This window comes from Oryctolagus cuniculus, chromosome 11 (genome assembly GCF_051225735.1).
Source record: "Oryctolagus cuniculus isolate XC-2025 breed Fujian yellow rabbit chromosome 11, ASM5122573v1, whole genome shotgun sequence".
NCBI lineage: Eukaryota > Metazoa > Chordata > Mammalia > Lagomorpha > Leporidae > Oryctolagus > Oryctolagus cuniculus.
This window is the reverse complement of record NC_142877.1, coordinates 29125155-29145191: the sequence shown is the minus strand read 5'-3', so window position 1 is coordinate 29145191 and position 20037 is coordinate 29125155. Positions and strand designations below refer to the sequence as shown.

General features: G+C 58.2%; 1 protein-coding gene and 1 pseudogene across 4 annotated transcripts; both read right to left on the bottom strand.

Annotated features, from left to right (window-relative positions):
- The window catches only part of LOC100356788 (esterase OVCA2 pseudogene), an 18588-nt pseudogene extending 15032 nt beyond the window's left edge, over positions 1 to 3556 (bottom strand).
- Positions 3311 to 20037, bottom strand: MAVS (mitochondrial antiviral signaling protein). Of its 4 annotated transcripts, XM_089308193.1 has the most exons (8): positions 19904 to 19978; positions 18938 to 19064; positions 15732 to 15928; positions 14610 to 14784; positions 12303 to 12484; positions 11515 to 11674; positions 9355 to 9899; positions 3311 to 8256 (listed from the first exon to the last, which is right to left on the bottom strand). In XM_089308193.1, exons 3-8 carry the CDS (start codon positions 15846 to 15848, stop codon positions 7810 to 7812), a joined length of 1626 nt encoding a protein of 541 aa, XP_089164319.1. In that variant the 5' UTR covers positions 15849 to 15928; positions 18938 to 19064; positions 19904 to 19978; the 3' UTR covers positions 3311 to 7809. The 4 variants fall into 4 exon arrangements, with proteins under 4 accessions (XP_089164319.1, XP_002710934.1, XP_089164317.1 ...); XM_002710888.6 differs by lacking the exon at positions 18938 to 19064 and having other exon boundaries at positions 19904 to 20037; XM_089308191.1 differs by lacking the exons at positions 18938 to 19064; positions 19904 to 19978 and adding an exon at positions 17942 to 18127.

The window sequence follows — 20037 nt, the reverse complement described above, 5'->3', positions numbered from 1 at the left end:
GGAGACCCAGAAGTTCCTGGCTCCTGGCTTCAGATTGGCGCAGCTCTGGGCTGTTGCAGCCATCTGGGGAATGAACTAGAGGATGGAAGATCTCTCTCTCTCTCTCTCTCTCTCTCTCTCTGCCTCTCCTCTCTCTCTCTCTGCGTCTCTGTAATTCTCTCAAGTAAACAAATGCATCTTTAAAAAATTCAATAAATTGGGGGCCAGCACTGTGGCGCAGTGGGTTAAAACCTGGCCTGAGGTGCCGGCATCCCATATGGGCGCTGGTTCTATTCCCGGCTGTTCCTCCTCCGATCCAGCTCTCTGCTGTGGCCTGGGAAAGAGTTGGAAGTGGGAAAGCAGTGGAAGATGGCCCACATCCTTGGGTCCCTGCACCCACATGGGAGACCTGCTCAGCTCCAGCCATTGCACCCATCTGGGGAGTGAACCAGTGGATGGAAGACTGCTCTCTCTGTCTCTACCACTCTCTGTAACTCTTTCAAATAAATAAATCTTTTAAAAAATTTAATACATCTATAGCAATCTAATTTTTAAGTTGATAATTTTGTATGGCCTGAGAATGAGGTTATAAATGCCCAAATGGCCCTTGGTAGAAGAAAGGGTGCCCATCCCTGCTGGGTAATTTACAAAGAAAAGGGGTGTATTTGGGCTCATGGTGCTGGGGATCAGGATGTCTGAAACCAGGCAGCCACATGTGGTGAGGGCCTTGTGCTGAGCAGCCCCGAGTGGCAGGCAGAGGGCAGGCAGGTGCACATCAACAAGGCAGTGTTGCTTTGTCACAGCTGCTCTCACTGTAACTAACTCTGAGAGCCGGAGCTCACTGGAATTCTGCAGCAAATAAGTAAATAATAAATAATTCCACTTAATGACCTCATCACCTCCTGATTTTTTTGTTTTTGAAAGCCAGAGTTACTGAGAAAAAGAGAAATCTTCCATCAGCTTGTTCACTCTCCAAATGGCCAAACGGAAGTGGGGTAGCTGGGACTCAAACTGGCACCCCATGAGATGCCGGTGTAAGGTGTCCGGCACGCAACAAATCTTCCCAGGCAGACAAATCAATTAATTCACAGGCTTTTATTGGGGTTCCGCTCCCGGGCGAGGTTCCCCGGTCCCAACAGAGTAACAGAGCGGGGGCCGGGAAGTCGCGTGTCAGAGATTGGGAGAGCTCCTTTTATAGATTCAGGATATGGGGGTTAAAGGTTGAGGCGGGTCTGATCCTCATTGGTTGACCTTTAGGTACCCGAAGGGACCTTGACAAGGACTTTCTTCCCCGGAAGTAGGCCTCTCCATTCCTGGAAGTGTAGGCCTTCCTTCCATGCGGATCCCAAAGCTATCAGCTGGTACTGCAAGCGGCCACTTTACCCACTACGCACAGTGCTGGCCCCGGGAGGGTTGGGGCCAGTGTTGTGGCTCAGTGGGTTAAGCTGGGCATTAGTTTGAGTCCTGGCTATTGTTTTCTGATCCAGCTCCCTACTAATGCATCTGGGAAAGCAGCAGAAAATGGCCCAAGTGCTTGGGCCCCTGCACCTAGGTGGGAGACCTGGAAGAAGCTCCTGGCTTCTTCCAATGAGTGCTGGCAGAGACAGGCCACATTCAAATTGTGGCAATGGGCAAGGTCACAAAGCAATGACTTGGAGCAGGCTCACCCTGACAGTAAACACCACGGACCCCCAGGAGGGGTGGGGACCTGCTCGAAGTGTGGATGTGCCCCCTCCATTCCAGGGGTGGCGGCCCCTCCCAGAGCCCACACCCTCCTCTCCGAGACTGAGAAAGCAGTTGGATAACAGCCGGACCAGACATGACAACAGAACTGACCCAAAGCCTTGGCAGGACCCAGGCTGGGAATCCAAACCAAACCATGCAGTCCTCAGCCCCAATCAGGTAGACCGACTTGCGACCATTCCCCAGCTCCCAAATCCGGACCACCAGGCAAGCCGAACAAGCTCCCCAGCCAAAGTCAGCTGCCGTTCTTCCACTTGGCCCGCCTCTGGCGTCTCCATGACGACCCCCCCCATCCCAGCACACCTGAAGCCTCCCTTTTTCGTCTCCATAAAGTTTCCCAGCGCCTGCTTTTGAGTGCTTGAGGCTTGGATGGAATGGGCTCTCTGTTCTCACTTGAGTAGTCTTCATTTATTTCCTCATCTCCAACAGGGAGTCTGGGCAGACACTGTGCAGAAGGCCCCTGCCCAGCTCCAGTGCTCCCCAAGTTGACCTTTCTCCTGATTTCTAACAGCAAAACCAGTTTGCTTTTTTTCTGTAGTTTTATATGAAGAGAATCACACTTCTAAGGATTTGTCACTTTTTTTTAAAATTTATGTATTTATTTGAAAGGCAGAATTACAGAGAGAGAGGGAGACACAGAGAGGTCTTCCATCTGCTGATTCACTCCCCAGATGGTTGCAATGACCAGCGCTGGGCCAGGCCTAAGCCAGGAGCCAAGAGCTTCTTCCAGATGTCCCACGTGGGTGCAAGGGTGCCATCCTCCACTGCTTTCCCAGGCCATCCACCAAGGAGATGGATCGGAAGTGGAGCAGCCAGGAAATCAACTGGTGCCCATATGGGATGCCCACATCACAGGCAGCAGCTTTACCGGCTATGCCACAATGCTGACTCTCCATTTTATTTTATTTTGTTTTTAAAGATTTATTTGGAAAGTAAAGTGACAGAGAGAAGGAAGGATACAGAGATCTTCCATCTGCTGGTCCACTCCCTGAATGGCCACAACAGCCAAGGCTGGGCCAGGCCAAAACCAGGAGCCAGAACTCCATCCTGGTCTCCCACATGGGTGGCAGGAGCCCAAGTACTTGGGCCATCATCTATTCACTTCCCAGGCAGTTAAGCAGGAAGCTAGATTGGAAGCAGCACAGCCAAGACTCAAACCAGGCACTCCAATATAGGACACAGGAGTCCCAGGGGGAAGTGCTGGGCCAAATGCCCGCCCCCAGAATCTTTTGTGTATATTGATTTTTTTATGTTGTTCAATACCACGTGTAAGATTTCCACTCATATTCATTGCTATATACTAGCATTGTGCCATGTGACTGGCCCAGCCCTCAAATACCCCCTCTATTGTAGATGAAGGTTTGGGTTGTTTCCCGTCCACGGCTGTGGTAAGCAGTAGGGGGGTCAGAAGCAGGCCTGCAGGAGTCTTGCTGGACACAGGCTCTTGCTTCCGTTGTGTGCACACCCACCCTGCCGGCTCACAGCTTATCCGGATGCTCAGCTCAGGAGGCACTGCTGGTTTCCCAACGGGGATACACCGACCGTCCTGGTTCGCTAGGGCCGCACGGACAAAATACCCTAGACTGTGCAAGGCACACACGACAGACATTTATTTCTCACAGTTCTGAGGCTGGGAAATCCAAGATCAAGGTGCCAGCAGACCTGGTGTGCAGTGAGGGCTAGCTCTGTGCAGACACGCCCCTTCCCACCGCACCCTCGCACAGTGCAAGGGCAGGGGGCACTCCGTGGCGCCTCCTGTCAGGCCACCGATCACCTTCACGAGGGTCTCACTCATGGCCTGCCCGCCTCCCCACAGCCCCGCCTCCAAGGCCATCACCTTGGCTGGCTGCTGTCAGGGGACACTGTCAGACCACAGCACCAACTTACACTCCTCCGGAAACCTCCGAGTCTCATTTGCCGTATATTTCTGTTAACGTTTGATCTTGTCGGACTTACCCACGACAGGTTCTAAGTGGTATTTCTCCCCTGGATTTAATTACAATAATTAATATCGTAGCAATTAATAGCACTTAACTGATTGAAACATCATCTGCCCCCTCCCAAACTCTCCCTCCCCCACTCCGTGCTCCGGGAACACTCACCAGACCACTCTAATTATATCAGAGGCAGCGGGACTTTGATTTAGGGGATTTCAGAAAGTTCACAGGAAAAAAGAATTAAAAAGTATAAGTTTACTTTGGTGCAGAAAATTTTGGAATCTATGAATTTTTTCCCATAACAGGCATTTTCCATGAACTGTTAGCAGATCCTCCATATGCATGGATTTCAAATTTTTCTGCACCAAAATAAACATACCTTTTAACTCCATTTTCCATGAACTTTCAAAGCCCCCTTTATATTACTCAGTCACCAAGGCCTATCCCGACGCTTTGCACACAGTGCGTACAGAATAACTGACATGAAAGTCTAGTGGTCAGCATCACACATTGCCCATGTCCCCAGCCACCTGAAGGCCCCCACCATGTCATCCTCATCTTTGGCCTTGGACCTGGCACATGGGATGCCTTTAACGAGCAATGGCTGCTGAACCAATCTGGCTTCCCTGTCATTCTGGGCTTATGCCCCTGTCCCACCTCACCCAGCCTCAGGCCACTGAGCCTGGGCACACACACAACTGTGATCATATTGTTGCAACATCCCTGAGACTCTATTAATTATGTGTTGAGTGCAATTATTCTAGTAAAGCAGGTGGCAGATCTTGGCATCCCGGGCAGGGATGTGGTGATGTGGAAAATCTCACTTTAAATGGGGTCCCTGGCTCCAGTACCTAATCAGATGTGATTTGCGCACACGACTAACACCCAGCTCCAGGGCTCTCCTTCGCTTCCCGCCCGCCCCCCCCGGCCCTTCCCCCACCCAGCCTTGCAAACCAGCTGTAAATTGGGCCCACGAAGACATGAAATGGGGATTAAATGAGTTAGCACACGTAAGGGGTGAGCACAGTGCCTGATGCACAGAAGACGGGGTGGGGGTGGCGCTCCTGGTTACTGCTATTAGGGACAGCAGCAGTGGCATAGCGAGGAGGGCTCAGCCTGACCCTGCCCGGCACGAGTGGACCTCATGGCCTTGTGCAAGAGGGAAAGGACAGAAAATGGAGCACAGGGGAGCACGTGCCTGCTGCCCACCGACAGGTACCAGTTCCCACACAGCCCACGGAGCCTGGACCTCCCACCCCTGGTGGGGAGGGGGCGGTGTTTATTCTTGGCCATTACCTTCATGACAGGACGTGCATGAAGTGCGGGGCCTCAAGGCCTCCATTCCTAAGAGACCACAGACAGAACACGCTGCAGGGTTTGAATCTTGCCCAGCACGGGAATTCCCACCTGCTGCGAGGGCTCTGTCAGGGCCTCGGAAGGCTCCGGTGCAAGGAGACACAGCTGTCATATCGTCCCCTCTGGGATCGGAGCAACGGCTGAGCACTGCCCAGGAGCTGAGCAGTGGAGGAGCCTCCTGCGGCCCCTCCCCCTAAGACCCAGTCCAGTGCTGCTTGCACTTGGAGCCAGTCCAAGGGGAGGGATGTCAGCCACAGAGGCCAAGAAACCAAGTGACGGGTGCCTCATTGTCACATGGCACTGGTGCAGAACACGGAGGGCCCTGGGCGCAAAATCCTCCCAGCCCCTGTGGCTTGTTCAACGCTTTGTCCTTCAACTTACTTCTATAAAGAAACTGTAGAGAAAATAGGGCAGCTCATGGGCGAACGAGACGGCAGGGAGCGCCCCTGAAGCCCAGCCGGGCACGCAGGGTGGGGGGTGGGGTGCTGTGCACACGTGTAGGGGAGCAGTCCACAGTCAACAGCATTTTCCAAAGGAACAGGACACCGCCCTGCCTCGGGGGTACCTCCTAAGGAGACAGAAGCAGTGACTGCTCCGGCCCAGCAGCCCAGCCCAGGAAAGAAGGTACCCAGGGGCTGAGACCAGGGTACCCAAGGAGGGTCTATCCCCAGGCACGTAGGGGGCACTGGGACCGCCAGCCCCAGCGCACCACCTCCTCAAGGTGAGGTGTGTGCTCTCCCAAGCGTGGCAGCCAGCTGACTCCCCCCCCCCCCCCCCCGGCCCACGCGAGGACGCCCACCCTTCCTGTCTTAGGTTCTGGCTTCCTCTGACACCCAGGCTGGGAGGGGGACCCAGCTCTGTCTCCAGCATGCAGCTGAAAGCTGCATCCAAAGGCAAGACTACTGTGATCTGACCGTGCCAATTCACGGGCCAGTTTCTGCTCCTGCTTCAAGTGGCCATGGAGAGGACTTCAGGCTGACAATAGCTGACACGAGGACAGGGCTCAAGACAGGCCACGCCAGGCTTCTGGAAGCACAAGGCGAGAGCGCCGGGAGTCCCTCCGCTGGCTATGCACTTGCCGGAGGCACTTCCCGTGGCGCCTGACTGCCGGCCCTGCCCTCTGGCCACAGTCCTCGGGGCTGAGTGATACCTTCCAGCCGCCTACTTTTTCAGATTAAAACTGGCGTCTGCGTGAACTGCTCACTGCCCTACCCAACAGGGGAGCAGGGAGGGCTGGGCGAGGGCAGGCGGGGGTGATGCACAGGAATGCAGGCCGCTAGAGAAGGGGTCTCCCTGGTTTCACAGCTCAGGCTGCTGGGCCTGGAGCATGAGCTGAACAGCAGCTCAGAGGAAGAAGTCTTTAGGACCCTGCAGGCGAAACTGGCGGCCTGGGCAGGGCACCAAACCCCGCGGGCTGCCAGGCTGGCCGTGAGCGACAGTGACCCCCAACCCCGATATCTCTGCAGACACTGGCTCTTGTCCCCTGCAGAGCTCAGGAACACAGGTAGCTCCTGTGCCTGCCCCTTGTCCAGTGACGGCCACCTGCAGAGAACCCATGCACCCCAATGCATTTCTAGTATAAACATAGCCAATCTTCCCACCAGTGGGTGGGCAGGCTTCAGGCTGGGACCACAGATACCCACCTGGCCCCTGCGGGAGAACACCCCAGTCCCCATCCTGCACGGCTGGCCAGGTAGACACACCTCCCGCCCCCCAGTCCCCCGGTGCACAGGCAATCGAGGAGGAAGGAGGCCAAAGCGGGAGACCTGGCTCTGTCCCCAAAGGCGCGGCCAGGAGCTGCAGTCCCTCCAGACTTAGCAGTGGTCATAACAGGTGTCCAACTTAGAGCAACTCATCTCATCCTCACTACACACGAGGAGTCTATAAATACATATGTGTGTGCTAACCCCCATTTTACAGATGGGAATGAAGGCACAGAGAGGCTGATAGCTCACTCGGGGTCACGGAGCTCATGAGAGGCAGGGCAGCTGCAGGCCTGGCTGCCCGCCCTACAGAGCTGCACCCCGGCCCGTTGCACACTCTGCCTTTCATGCCCTCAGCTCTACCAAGCTGAGCAGGAGAGCGGGGGGAGCACTCAGTGGTCACTGGCTCTGGGCCAACCCCTGTCTGCTTTGCTTCAGAAAATCCCAGGAAAGCATGAGCCAGGTTCTCACGCTGTCCACGTGAGACCAGAGTCGGACCATCTGCCAAGGCCACCCAGCCCAGGGAGGGCTGCATCTGAGGCCCAGGCCTTGAGCTGAGCTCTGCTCACCAGGCGGCCCCTCCCTGACCCCAGAAGGGAGCTGAGAATGGAGACCAGAAGGGGGTGAAGTGGCTGGGGCAGGACTCACAGTGGCTTCTGGGCTGGGCCACTGGGGACAGGAGGTCTTATGAGGCCCCTCGACGCAGCACCCCTGCCCTCAGGTCTTCGGGCACCAGGACAGGGCGAGGGGCACTGCCAACCCCAGGAGCTGTCCAGCTGCACCTCCTGATCTGCACATTTGGGCAAATGAGCCTGGCAGGAGGCACCCCTCCCCAGCACATGGGGTGACAACCGGGATGCAGGTGAGCGGGTCTGGAGCAGGGGGGCCAGAGGAGTATCCAGAGAAGCCAAGGATGAAGAGGGACCCAGAGAAGGCACGATCCGGGACGGAAATGCTGTTTCCACATCTCCTGCCAGGCCTGCAGCCCCGCAGCTCCCCTTGGCCCAGCCCTGCAGCCCTGAGGAAGGGATGAAGGGCAGGCAGCATGCGGTGAGGGCTGAGCAGGTGTGCAGCAGGTGGTCCTGGGGCCATCAGTGAAGCAGGCGCCGCCGGTACAGCACAGCCAGCAGTGTGGCCATGAGTGCGCTGGCCACGGCTGCCCCAAACCACAAAGCCCAGGGCTCTGCCCAGACCCATTGCACAGTCTCGTCCGTGGGCTGTGGAGGCTGTTGGGTGGCGCTCAGCCCAGGTTTGCTTTCCAGGTCAGCGCTGGGACATTCTACCACGTGGAGCCCAAAAGTGCCCACCGACACGTACTCGTTCTCCTCTGGGCCGTGGCCGGGCTCGGGGAGCAGCGAGTTGCTGGGGCTGATGGCGAGATCCGCGGAGCAGCCCGAGAAAGGCTGGCTGTCCAGCCGGGAGGCCAGCACACCTGGCTTGCTCACCTCCGGCCCAGAGTGCAAGCTGCCAGAGCTGCCGTCTGGCCAGGGCTCACTGCCTCCTGTGGCACCTCTGGGTGCTGGAGCCACCGGGGTCCCCTGGGAAAGAAAGGAGAGCATTCAAGGAACCGGGGAGACAGGAAGAGAAGCTGGGTGGGGCGCCCCCTGCTGGGTGAGGGCATTAACCAGCAGCCTAACCTCTCAACTCCCGGGCCAGAGGGGATCTAATCCACGGTGGTGCAGGGCAGTGGGGGAGCCCTCCCGGGTCTGCAGTGAGCTCACCCCTGCTCCAGGAACCCACGGTGGGATGTGGGCCCACCCTCCATTAACATTTCTGCCTGGGCCTGAAGACCACAGAGCAGCCACAGCGTGTGTGGCCTGGCCATGTGTCCAAGGGTCCCGTGGATTGATTCCCCCAAGGGGACAGCAGCAGTGAGGGCTTGCAGGGGGCAGCTAAGGGGGGTTGCTGTGTCACAGCAGCTGCTCCAGACTGGATAGGCTAGGATGACCGCAAATAAGGCCTTGGTCATGCAGTGATAGGCTGGACTCCCTGGTGGGGCCTCCCACACCCTGCCCCTCACAGGTTCCTCATCTGTGCAATGGCCTTGCTAGGGGCTGGTGCTGTGGCGTAGCAGGTAAAGCTGGTGCCTACACTGCCAGCATCCCATATGGGTGCTGGTTTGAGTCCCAGCTACTGTACTTCCAACCCAGCTCCCCGTTAATGCACCTGGGAAAGCAGCAGACGATGACCCAAGTGCTTGGGCCCCTGCCAACCATGTGGGAGACCCAGAAGAAGCTCCTGGCTCCTGGCTTTGGCCTGGTGCAGCTCTGGCCACTGAGGCCATCTGAGGGGTGCACCAGCGGATGGAAGACCTTTCTCTCTTTCTCTCTGTAACTGACTTTCAAATAAATCAATAAATAAGTCTTTTAAGAGAGAAAGGAAAGAAAGAAAGGGCCTTACTGAGCTTACCTGGGGCTGAGAGCCCTAAAAGAATGAACGCACATGAACACAGCAGGTGACCCAGCATGCCTGAGCCCCCGCCCGAGGCAGCCACACTCAGGAGCTCCCCTGACTGTTATTCCTCCTCGGGTCTGGGTGAGGCCACAGACTGCACAGACAGACTGGGAAGGGTGCCAGGAGGGCCAGCTCTGCTGGGGCAGGGGTCCCACATCACTGCGAGGTGGGGTGAGACTCACCGCAGCCCTGGTGCTGCTCTTGACGGTGGGCGCCATGCCGGCAGGTGTTTTGGTGGGCGCCGTGCTGGCAGGTGTTTTGGTGGGCGCCGTGCTGGCAGGCACTTTGGGTGACACCGTGCCAGCACCTGTTGAGCTGATGGGCAGTTTGGATGGTGCTACACTGGGAAGCACGTTGGAGGACGTTGCACTGGGGGGCTTTGCGCTGGTGGGCAACTTGGAGGGCACCGTGCTGGTGAATGCGGAGCTGGCAGGCGCTGTGGGGGCTACTGTGTCCCCAGACATTGCGTTGCTGGGCACCCTGGAGGATGCTGCACTGGGGGGCACAGAGCTGGTGGGCACTGTGTCGCTGGAGCATACGGTGGCCTTTGCCTGGACACCAGCACCCTGTCCAGCAGCCAAGCCAGGGGGTGAGGAGGTGCCAGCGGATGAAACTGACGTGGCGGGTCCGGGCAAGCGGCTCGCCCTGGGAGTGGAACGGGCCAGAGGCTGGAAGGAGACGGACGGAGACACAGGTCCGCAGGGTGGCGCGGGGCTGGAGCCGGAGCCTGCAGGTGGCAAAGCAAAAGTGGAAACACAAACCCAAGGAACTGTTATCCCAAGGGCTGCAAAAGGGCCCCCTGCCCGAGCTCAGCATGCCTTCTGCAGCTGCAGGCCTTATGGTTGCAGCCACTGGCCTGAGTCCCAACAGCTGCCCTGCCCTTGACCTGTAGCCCCAGGTCTGCCCTGTCACAGGCATTAACTGTCCTTCCTCCTGGCAAGACCCAGGAGCCGCAAGGTTATCGTGAATTCTTCTCCCGCCCAGGACACCCCCTCTCACCTGCACCTGCTTTTCCCACCTTCTCCCTAGCCAGGTGGGACCTGGGACGCCCCTAGCACTGATGTCCCCCCGCCCCCAGGGCACATCCCAGTGGGACGATCCTGCATCAGGCCAGGGAGAGCAGGACGGCTCAGGCTGAAGTGGCACCAGAAGCTACCAGCCCCCAGGGGCCAGAAGATGTGGGGGCAGGGACAAAGTGCCCCAAGAGGAAGCGCAGTTTTATCAGGATCCTCCGTGGGATGCCGGGAACACACATGCCAGGCCCCAGGGCTGACAATCGGGTGATTCTTCTGTTTTTTAATTTTTATTTACTTGAAAGGTAGACAGAGACCTCGCATCCTCTGGTTCACTCCCCAAGTGCCCACTATGGCTGAGGCTGGCTAGGCCAGGCCAAAGCCAGACCTAAGAACTCCACTTAGGTTTCCCATGTGGGTGCAGGAACCCAGTTACTTGAGCCATCAGAGCTGCCTCCCAGGATCCGCACGCACAGGAAGCTGGCGTCGGAATCTGGAACCAGGACTCTAACCCAGGTACCCGGATGTGGGACACAGATGTCCTGTCAGGACAAACGTCTCCCTGGGGTGACTCCACTGGGCCTTCCTCCCAACAACAGTGGCACAGACTCTCTGGGGACACATGACCACAAATGTCCTAAAACCCAAGTGCATTTCCACCTCCACCCCAGACCCCACGGCACCTCCTGAAAGGCATCCCGGGAAAGCTGACATGGCAAAGTGCAAGGCAGGTGCTGTGAACAGGTTGGGGGTAGCTGCAGGAGGGGGCACTAAGCTGGCATCTCCCAGCCTTTAGCTGCTCGGTGCCTCCCAGGGGCCCTGAGAGCTGGCCAGGCACCAGCATCCCGTGGAACACACTCTGGGAGGCAGTGGAGAGGTGTGGGCCTGGGAGGTCGCGGCGGACGGCTCCACGTTCCTGAGGGGCAGCACTGAGGTCTGGCGTGGGGCCAGGCCCCAGCTGATGATTTGCTGGGAACTGACAACACTTACGGGGTAGGGCAGTGTCCAAGTGAGCTCTGCTGCCAACAGTCGGCCCAGCCCTGGCCATCCCACCCTTTGACAGGGGGCAGAAATGGACCTAATTCTCTTCCCCCACCTGGGCAGCAATGTACTGCAACATCTGCCCAGCCAGTGACCATGCCCCCAGCCAGCGACCACATCCTAGCCAGTGACCACGTCCCCATCCACTGGCTAAGGAGCCTCTGCTCCCTTTATTCCCACTTTGTCTCTGGTCCAGGAGGACAGAGGAGTCATTCTGACCCTGACGCTGACCCTCTCACCCTCTCGGGGAGGCCAGTGAGACCTTGTAACGCCACATTCCATGCATACCTGCTGTGTGGATGCTGGCCAAGTCTGTGTCCTGCTCCTGAGGCCTGCTGGGGCTTGGAGGGCCGAGGGCTGCTGGGTCAGAGGAGGAGGGCTCCAGGGGAACGCTGGGTGTCCTCAGGAGGACCCCAGAGCTGGGTGTGTGTGGCGTTTGCTCTGAACCCTGAAAGAGGGAAAATCAGCAGCTGCGTCCCCTGAGAGCTGGCAGAGAGCGCCTCACGCTCCGGGGACCCCCGCTACCGAAGGGCTCAGCCACCGCACAGAGCCCGGGAGCCAAGGAGACGCAGCCGGACCCCGTGTCCATGGGCAACCTTGCCTTGACCTCACAGAAGACACGCATCAACCCAAGGGCAGTCCCTGTCCACCTGTGGCCCCGGGGATGGGTCCCCCTCTCTGCAGCCACGCACAGACCCCTTCTTAGCCTCCAGGTCTCCTGGGTGCCCGCTGCCCACTCCTGACCTCTCAGTAGACACAGTCTTCTCTCCCCTGGACTTGATCTTCCTGGCAATCACTGCAGCTCGCTGTCTGCTCCCTCGTCCCACCCTCCCCATCAGCTGGTCAAGCCCCAGCTTCCTCCCCCAGCTCCGCATCTCATACTGGCCACCGCGGAGCCCTCTGAGCGGTGGCCTCCAAGCCAGCTGGAGGCAGAGGGCTGTGGGCAGCAACACGCTGAAGGCCTGGCCAGCCGCCTGAGGTGGGTCTGAGGCAGCCCCCCTTCTTGTAAGGGCCTGAGAGGGTAGAAGCGGGCAGACAGGAACACAAAAGCAGGTAGGCGGGCGGTGAGGACGCACCTCTCCCAGGGACTTGGGAGGCTGGGTGTCCTGGACAGGCAAGGGGTAACTTGGCTCCTCTCTGTGGCCAGCGTGGGGGATGCTGGGGTTTGCAGCAGGTGCAGAGGCCCCAGGAACCTCGGCAGGAAGTGATGGCGCCTCCTGTGGTGCCCCGCGAGGGGCTCCCGGGTGGGATGCAGCCCCTGGAGGACAAAAATACAGTGATATCAGGAAGGAATGGGGGGCTCCCTGTAATGGAGACACCTGGCAGCTCTTGGGCCCCCAACCCCCTCCATAGTTCAAGGCTGTCCCAATGTAGGGTGCAGTTCTGGGAGGCCACTGGGGGGAGGCAGGAGTAGCAGGCAGAGGGGAGCTGGAGAGGCCAAAGATAGGTAGCAAGGGGGGAGGCGAAGTTGGGGGGGCTGCTACCACTCACAGACCCCTGCCCCGCCCATCCCTGGCCCTGCAGCAGCTGTCCATGCTCAGGGAATCACTGCAAATCTCCACCAATGAAGAAACTCACAAGGAAGGAGGCAGGGACGGAGAAAGAAAAGCCAGTGTGGGGCATCCCGGAGCTGGAAACCTGACTGGGGTCTCCGAGGCTGCCCAGGCCTGAAGTACAAGGAGTCTTAAGACGGACACGGAGGGCCCGTGTTTGCCTCGCAGTTAACACCTGCGCCTGAGTGCCTGCAGTGCCAGCTCCACTCCTGACTCCAGCTCCCTGCTGGCACACACCCTGGGAGGCAGCAGGTGATGGCTCGAGTAATCGGACTCCCACCATAGCATGCACGACTTGGGCTGCAAGTCTAACTTCTAGCTTTGTCCTAGATCAGCCCTAGCTGTTGTGGGCATTTGGTGGGTGAACCAGCAAATGGGAGCTGTGTATGTGTGTGCCTCTCAAAATAAATTAAAAAACCGCCGGCGCCGCGGCTCACTAGGCTAATCCTCCGCCTTGCGGCGCCGGCACACCGAGTTCTAGTTCCGGTCGAGGCGCCGGATTCTGTCCCAGTTGCCCCTCTTCCAGGCCAGCTCTCTGCTGTGGCCAGGGAGTGCAGTGGAGGATGGCCCAAGTGCTTGGGCCCTGCACCCCATGGGAGACCAGGATAAGTACCTGGCTCCTGCCATCGGATCAGCGCGGTGCGCCAGCCGCAGCGCGCCAGCCGCGTCGGCCATTGGAGGGTGAACCAACGGCAAAGGAAGACCTTTCTCTCTGTCTCTCTCTCTCACTGTCCACTCCGCCTGGCAAAATAAATAAATAAATTAATTAATTAAAAAACCTCACAGAAACGCATGTTATGGGAGCCAGCACTGTGGCATAGTGGGTAAAGTCACTGCATCCCATCTGGCCACTGGTTCGAGTCCTGGCTGCTGCTCCACTTCTGATTCAGGTCCCTGCTAATGCGCCTGGGAAGGTAGCAGAGAATGGCCCCAGTGCTTGGGCCCCTGAACCCATATGGGAGACCTGGAAGAAGCTCCTGGCTCCTGGTTTCAGTCTGGCCCTGCTCTGGCCATTGATGGCATTTGGGAAATGAACCAGCAGATGGAAGATCTCTCTCTCTCTCTGTCTCTCCCTTTCCCTCTGTAACTCTGCCTTTCAAAAGAAAAAAGAGAGAGAAAGAAAGAAAACAAAAGAGAGAAAGAAGGAAGGAAAGAAAAAATAAAAAAGAAAAGAGAGGGAGGGAAGGAGGGAGGGAGGGAGGAAGGAAGAAAGAAATGCATGCTATAAAAACTGCATGGATTTAATTTTTTTTGGGGGGGCACCAAGATAAACGTGTCTTTCAAACTGTTCTTTCCACGAGCTTCCTGAAGTCCCTTGGTATGAACAAGGCTGGTTCCCTCCCTCCCCCAGGCCCTCTCCTCTCCTGACCATGCCAAATGCCCCCAGCACCAGGGCCAGGAAGGGGCAGCGGAAGGGAGCTGAGAGGTAACGGAGCAGCCTGGGGTGAGGGCTAGAAGGCTTCCAGGGGGAGCAGGAGGAGGGGAAGTAAAGTGGAGAGAGGGAGGGCGGACACGTGGGTGTGGAGAGGAAGGAACCCGGAGGCCAGAAGCAGGCAGCAGGCAAAGAACACAGCCCGACAAATCAGAGGAGTCGGCCCCTTCGACACGCACCGTCCCGCAGAATCTGCCCAGTGCAGAAACTGCCATCAGCCCCATCTTACAGAGGGAAAGCCCAAGGCTCAGCCAGGCTCCACACTCGGGTTCACCCACAGATGGCAGGAGACGGGTGGGAGGGTGAGGACAAAGGCAGGAGGTACCAAGGAGGGAGAGGCGAGGGTAGAGAAGGCAGAGGAAGCAGGCAGGGTCTCGGGGCCAGGGCAGGACGCTCACGAGGCAGGTGGCGCTGATATTCGCCAGCCACTTGGTCAGCGAGCTCCGGCAGCTCGCAGGCCCTCAGGCCCCGGATGAAGGAATCCACCCAGCCGGTCCGCCGCTGCAGGCTGTTGAACAGGTCCCAGAGGGTGTCTCGGTTGCCCAGGCGCGTGTAGGAGGCCCGCAGCCGATCCTGGAAGACACAGCCCCGGAGTCGTGCTCAAGCCAGTTGTCGCTGGCTGCCTCTTCACCCAGCATGTGACAACTGCAGAGAGGGGCACCGAGAGACCCCAGTGGGGAGCAGCCATTGGACACTGGACCCTGGCCCAGGACAAAGCCAGGATCAGGGCCCTAGAACAGAATGAGGAAGAGCCATGAGCAGCAGCCAATAGCCAACGACCAACTGCAGCTGCCGGGAAGTGGACTCTGAGTGTCCTGTAATTAGCTCTCCTTTGCTGATGAGAAGCAAAATGTATTGCCTGCAAAAGCCCTGGGACCAGAAACCCCCCCCAGAGCAAAATGAAAACAAGCCACAAAACAGAAGCAAAACACAGAAAACGGTTGCTAAGCGATAAGGGATCTTCAAGATGCAACATACAAGAGGAAGGGGTCAAACCCCATCAGCCCTGAGACGCCTGAAGACAGGAGACCCCGAAAGAGAGCGCAGGGCTCCCATTGGAGACAGCAGCTGAAATGGGGAGGGGCGTTTTTCTCTGTGCTGGGTGCGGTTGGAACCATGGGGGCCCGTGGGGCAGGGTCCTGGGACGAGGAGAATGGAATCAAATCTGGGCAGGACAAGGACTAGAGGAAGGGAAGAGAGGGCTCCGAAGAACAGTGGGACCGGAGCCAGCCGAAGCACTACACGAAATCAAACACAAGAGGGAGCCGGGGAGGCTGGCAAAGCCAACCCCACCACACAGTGCGCCAAGTAGCAGGGACAAGAGGCGGCATACAGGGCCTGGGAAAAGTTTGCAGAAACATCAGAAAGACAAGTGTATGTAGGTGCAGGAAGGTTTGGAATCCACATGTGGGCGGTTTCCGAATATGCGTTTCCTAGGAATTTTTTGAAGACCCCTGGTCCACGAGGGGCAAGGAAGGAGCTGGCCCTGGCTGGGGTGAACCGGCGGGGGCTGGGCTCACCTGGTCATTTGCCGTAAGGCAGGGCAGGTAAGGCAGGATCTCTAGAACATCCACACGGCAGAAGCTGCTGTGGTGGTGGCAGATGTACTTGTAGGTCTTGTCCTCAGCAAACGTCATCGCCGCTCAAGTTCTGCAGACGGGGCCCTGGACTCGGCGAGCGCTATGGCCGAGCGCGATGGACTGAGAGACGGGGAAGACTGGAAGAGAGCAGAAGGCAAGGCCACGGGGCTGGGAGGGGCGGGGCAAAGGCATTTCTTTCCTGCTCAGCCTGCTGGAATTCTGCTTTTATCTTTCATCTTCAATTTCTTTCTTTCTTTTTTTTTATTTATTTGAAAGTCAGAGTTACACAGAGAGAGGAGAGACAGAGAGAGAGGTCTTCCATCCGCTGGTTCACTTCCCAAATGCCTTCAATGGCCAGAGTTGGGCCAGTCTGAAACCAGGAGCCAGGAGCTTCTTCCGGGTCTCCTACGTGGGTGCAAGGCCCCAAGGACTTGGGCCATCTTCTGCTGCTTTTCCAGGTCATAGCACAGAGCTAGACTGGAAGTGGAGCAGCCGGGACTAGAACCAGCGCCCATATGAGGTGCTGGCACTGCAGGCAGCGGCCTAACCTGCTACGCCACAGCACTGGCCCCTCAATTTCTTTAAATGTCCTAATTGCCTGGATCCTAGGGGCTCTCAAAGAATTTGCTCAACAATGAACTGAAGACCAAAAGGAGATGCAGGTGATGCAGGGCCCATGTCTGTCCTGTAGCTTGGTCGGTGCTGGAGCCTGTGCCCCTAGCACATGGAGGGGGTCTGCCTGTGCCCCTAGCACATGGAAGGGGGTCTGCCTGTACCCCCAGCACATGGGGGACGGGGCCCTGTCCATGACCCTGGCTCCCAAGTCTGTGAGTTGCTCCCAGCTCTAAGGCCCTTAGAACAATAGCAATAACTCCCCATCTTGAAGTACTGCTTCTTTGGGGTAGGTTGGGGGTGATGGTGGTGGAGGCCAATCTGATAGCAATAGGATCATCTAACTTTAAAGATGGAGAAAACGAGGTACCAAGAAGCCCAGGGGCTGCTGGACGTGGAAGAGCAAAGAGCCGGGACCCTCAGCACCAGGTTCTTTCCGGAACACAACTGTGGGCCGTGGCTGTAGCGTGCCGCGTGCCCATGCTTCCAGGGAGACTGCACCCCACCGCCCTGAGCTCGTGGGGGGACCCGGGACCCAGCATGCACCTCTTCCAAGATTCTTCCTCACCTTCAAATGGCTCCGCGAGCTTACTTTGACAGTCATCACTTGGCCCCACATGCTCACAGTTTTTAAAGTGCTTCTAATACAAGCCATTGCTTCAGCGGCTCTTAGCACAAGTCACACTCAGTGTTTGCTGGTTTCCTATTTGCCTCTCCCACCAGGAAGTGCTGCAGGGAGTAAGACAAACAGCCTGGGGCCGTTGCTGTGGCCCACGGGTTAAGCCAAAGCCTGCATCCCAGAGGAGCATGGTTGAGTCCCGGCTGCTCCACTTCTGATCCAGCTCCTTGCTAATGGACCTGGGAAAGCAGCAGAAGATGGGCCTAGTGCTTGGGCCCCTGCACTCAATGTGGGAGACTTGGCTAGACTTCAGGTTCCTGGCTTCAGTCTGGCCCAGCCCTGGCAGCTACGACCATTTGGGTGAGTGAAGCAGTGGATGGAAGATCTCTCTCTCTCTCTCTCTCTCTCTCTGTAACTCTGCCTTTCAAATAAATAAATAAATCTTTAAAAACAAATAGTTATGAAGGGGCAAAGATCAAGGTCAAGGAGGTTGGAAGGGGTCACTCACATAGGGCATTGTAGGAAAGACTGGGTTTTACTTGGAGTGAAACGGGGAACTGTTGGAAGGTCCTAGTGGGAAAGAAGAGATTGGATTTATGTTAAAGACTTCTCCAGGGGTGGGTGTTGTGGCGCAGTGGGTTAAGCCACAGCTTTCAATTACAGAGCAGAGCGTGGGTTTGAGTCCAGCTGTTCTACCTCTGATCCAGCTTCCTGCTAATGCACTTAGGAAGACACCAGATGACGGCTTAAGCACTTGAGTTCCTACCACCCACATGGGAGAGCAGGATAGAGTTCCTGGCTCCTGGCTCCAGCCTCACCCAGAGCTGGCTATTGTGGGGCCATCGGAGGAGTGGGCCAGCAGATGGAAGATCTCTCTCTGTCACTATGCCTTTCAGATAAATGTTAAAAAAGAAAAGACCTCTTTGGCAGTTGTGAGGGCTGTGGAGGGGCCAGATGAAGGCAGGCAGATGAACCGGGAGGCTTCAGCCGGGGAGACACGATGGGTTATGGCCATGGCGGCAACCACAGAGGTGGCAAGAGGTGGCTGCATTCCTGGTGTTCCGTGGATATAGGAGGTGGAGGAGAAGCAAGGGTGGCTCCTTGGCTGGTGAGGAATGAAAGGCGCCAGTGAGAGGGCCAGAGGGGCTGAGGGAAAGGCAGTAGGGAGAGCGCCCCGCGGAGCTCAGCTGGGAACAAGGGCAGCGTGGGGTGCGGTGGGCTGCTTTGGCACAGTGGTCAGCATGCAGCTTGGGACGCACACAGCCCATGTGCAGCGCCTGGTCTGAGCCCCAGCTCTGCTCCCACATCCAGCTTCCCGCTGAGGCGCACCCAGCGAGGCAGCAGGCGACACCACGCTAGGGTCCCTGCCACCCACATGGGAGACCCAGTTAGAGTTCCTGGCTTTAGGCTGGCCCTGCTGTTGTGGGTACTTGGGGAGTGGACCAGCAGACAGAAGACCTTTCTCTGTCTCTGTCTCTCTGCCTTTCCAATAAGTGAAAATAAAAATAAATGGGTGGGAAGGAGATGGGGAGAGGAGACGAGTAAGTGGATGTCAGCCATGCGTGAGACCTGTTGCTGCTGGGCCAAGAGCCACCTGACAGCTGCTGAGGCCGCCGGAGCCGGAGCAGCGGCCTCCCGCTACGTTCCTGGTGGGGCAGGTGCCGGTGCTGGCTCAGGAGCACCAGGGAGCAGAGCCAGTCCTCTGAGCCTTCAGGAGGTGAGCAAAGCACAGCTTCGTGAAGGTTAGTGGCCGTCCTTTTCCTTGCTTCCCCGTGTGCCCGGGGAAGGCACCGGGAGGCAGTCAGGTGAGGCACTCTGCACAGGTGTGTGGGAGGGGGCGGGGAGGGGTGATGTGGCCCAACCGGAAGGAAAGGAGGCTCACATCATTCCGCTGTGTTGCTGGCCCACTACGCACCTTCACGTCCTAGGACTCTTCCACAGAAGCATTGCACAACCCCAGGACCGGGTTTAGTGATACTAAGCGTGCAGCTGACTAGGAGCCTTGGCAGAATTTGATCCCAGGACTTGCTGTCTCACTGCACCTGCAGGGCAGGGAGACCCCTGCCTTCAAGCCCAGGAAAGGGCCAAGCTCCCTGCCCCGAGAGGACAGCCTGGGGGAGGCAACAGCTCACCACCGGCGTGCTCAGAGATGGAAATCCTTCAGACAGGGCCTGGACGACCTGGCTGGCCCGGCTGTTTCTGAGGCCCCGCAGCTTTCTCCCCCGGATGCTTTTGCTTTGTTTTACTGTGTTTCGTTTTCCTCCTTTACCTGGTACCTTCTTCCTGTATCAAAGACCAGGAGGAGGCAGTGGCGTGTCCTTGAACGCGCGGCCAAACTTCTGACCTGAGCGGCGCAGAGGCACTGAGCCGGTGCCAAAAAGAGCGAGCCACCTTCCCGGGTAGGGGCTGGCCCGCGGCCTGGGATCGCGTTCCCAGGCGCGGCCCAGGGCTGCTCCGAGCGGGTGTCACCGCCGGGAACCGTGCAGACCCAGGGAAAGGCGGCCGCCACCGGTCGGCGCAGCCGGGCTGGGCCTCGCCCGAGGGTCACCCTGGGCCTGCGGAGGGCGGGCGGGGCTCGGCGGCCCCGGCTCCGGCTCCTTCCGGTCCAACCTCCCTCAAAGCCTGAGCAGCCGCCCCGCGTCCTCTGCTCCTCTGCCCGCGAACTGCGTGAGGTGCGTGGAGCCCAACGTGTCCCAAACCCAGTGTCGCGCGCGCTCCCTGTCCCCTTGCAGGCCCCCGCGGGCCTCAGGCCCAGGGCGCGGCGCGGCGCCCGTTGGACTCCGAGTCGCGCTCGGCTTCTGCCACCGCAGCCCACCTGCCCGAAAGGCGTCGGTCTGCGCTGGCCCGACAGCGCCGGGGATGCCGCGGTCGGCGATCTTACCTCGGGCAGCGGCTACACGGCGAGCAGCTGACTGCCGCCGCCAGCAGTGAACCATGAGAAGTGGGCTGGGGCGGGCCTGGCCCGAGAGCGCGCCTTGGCCGGCCCCGGGGCGGGGCTGCGCGGCCAGCGTGGGC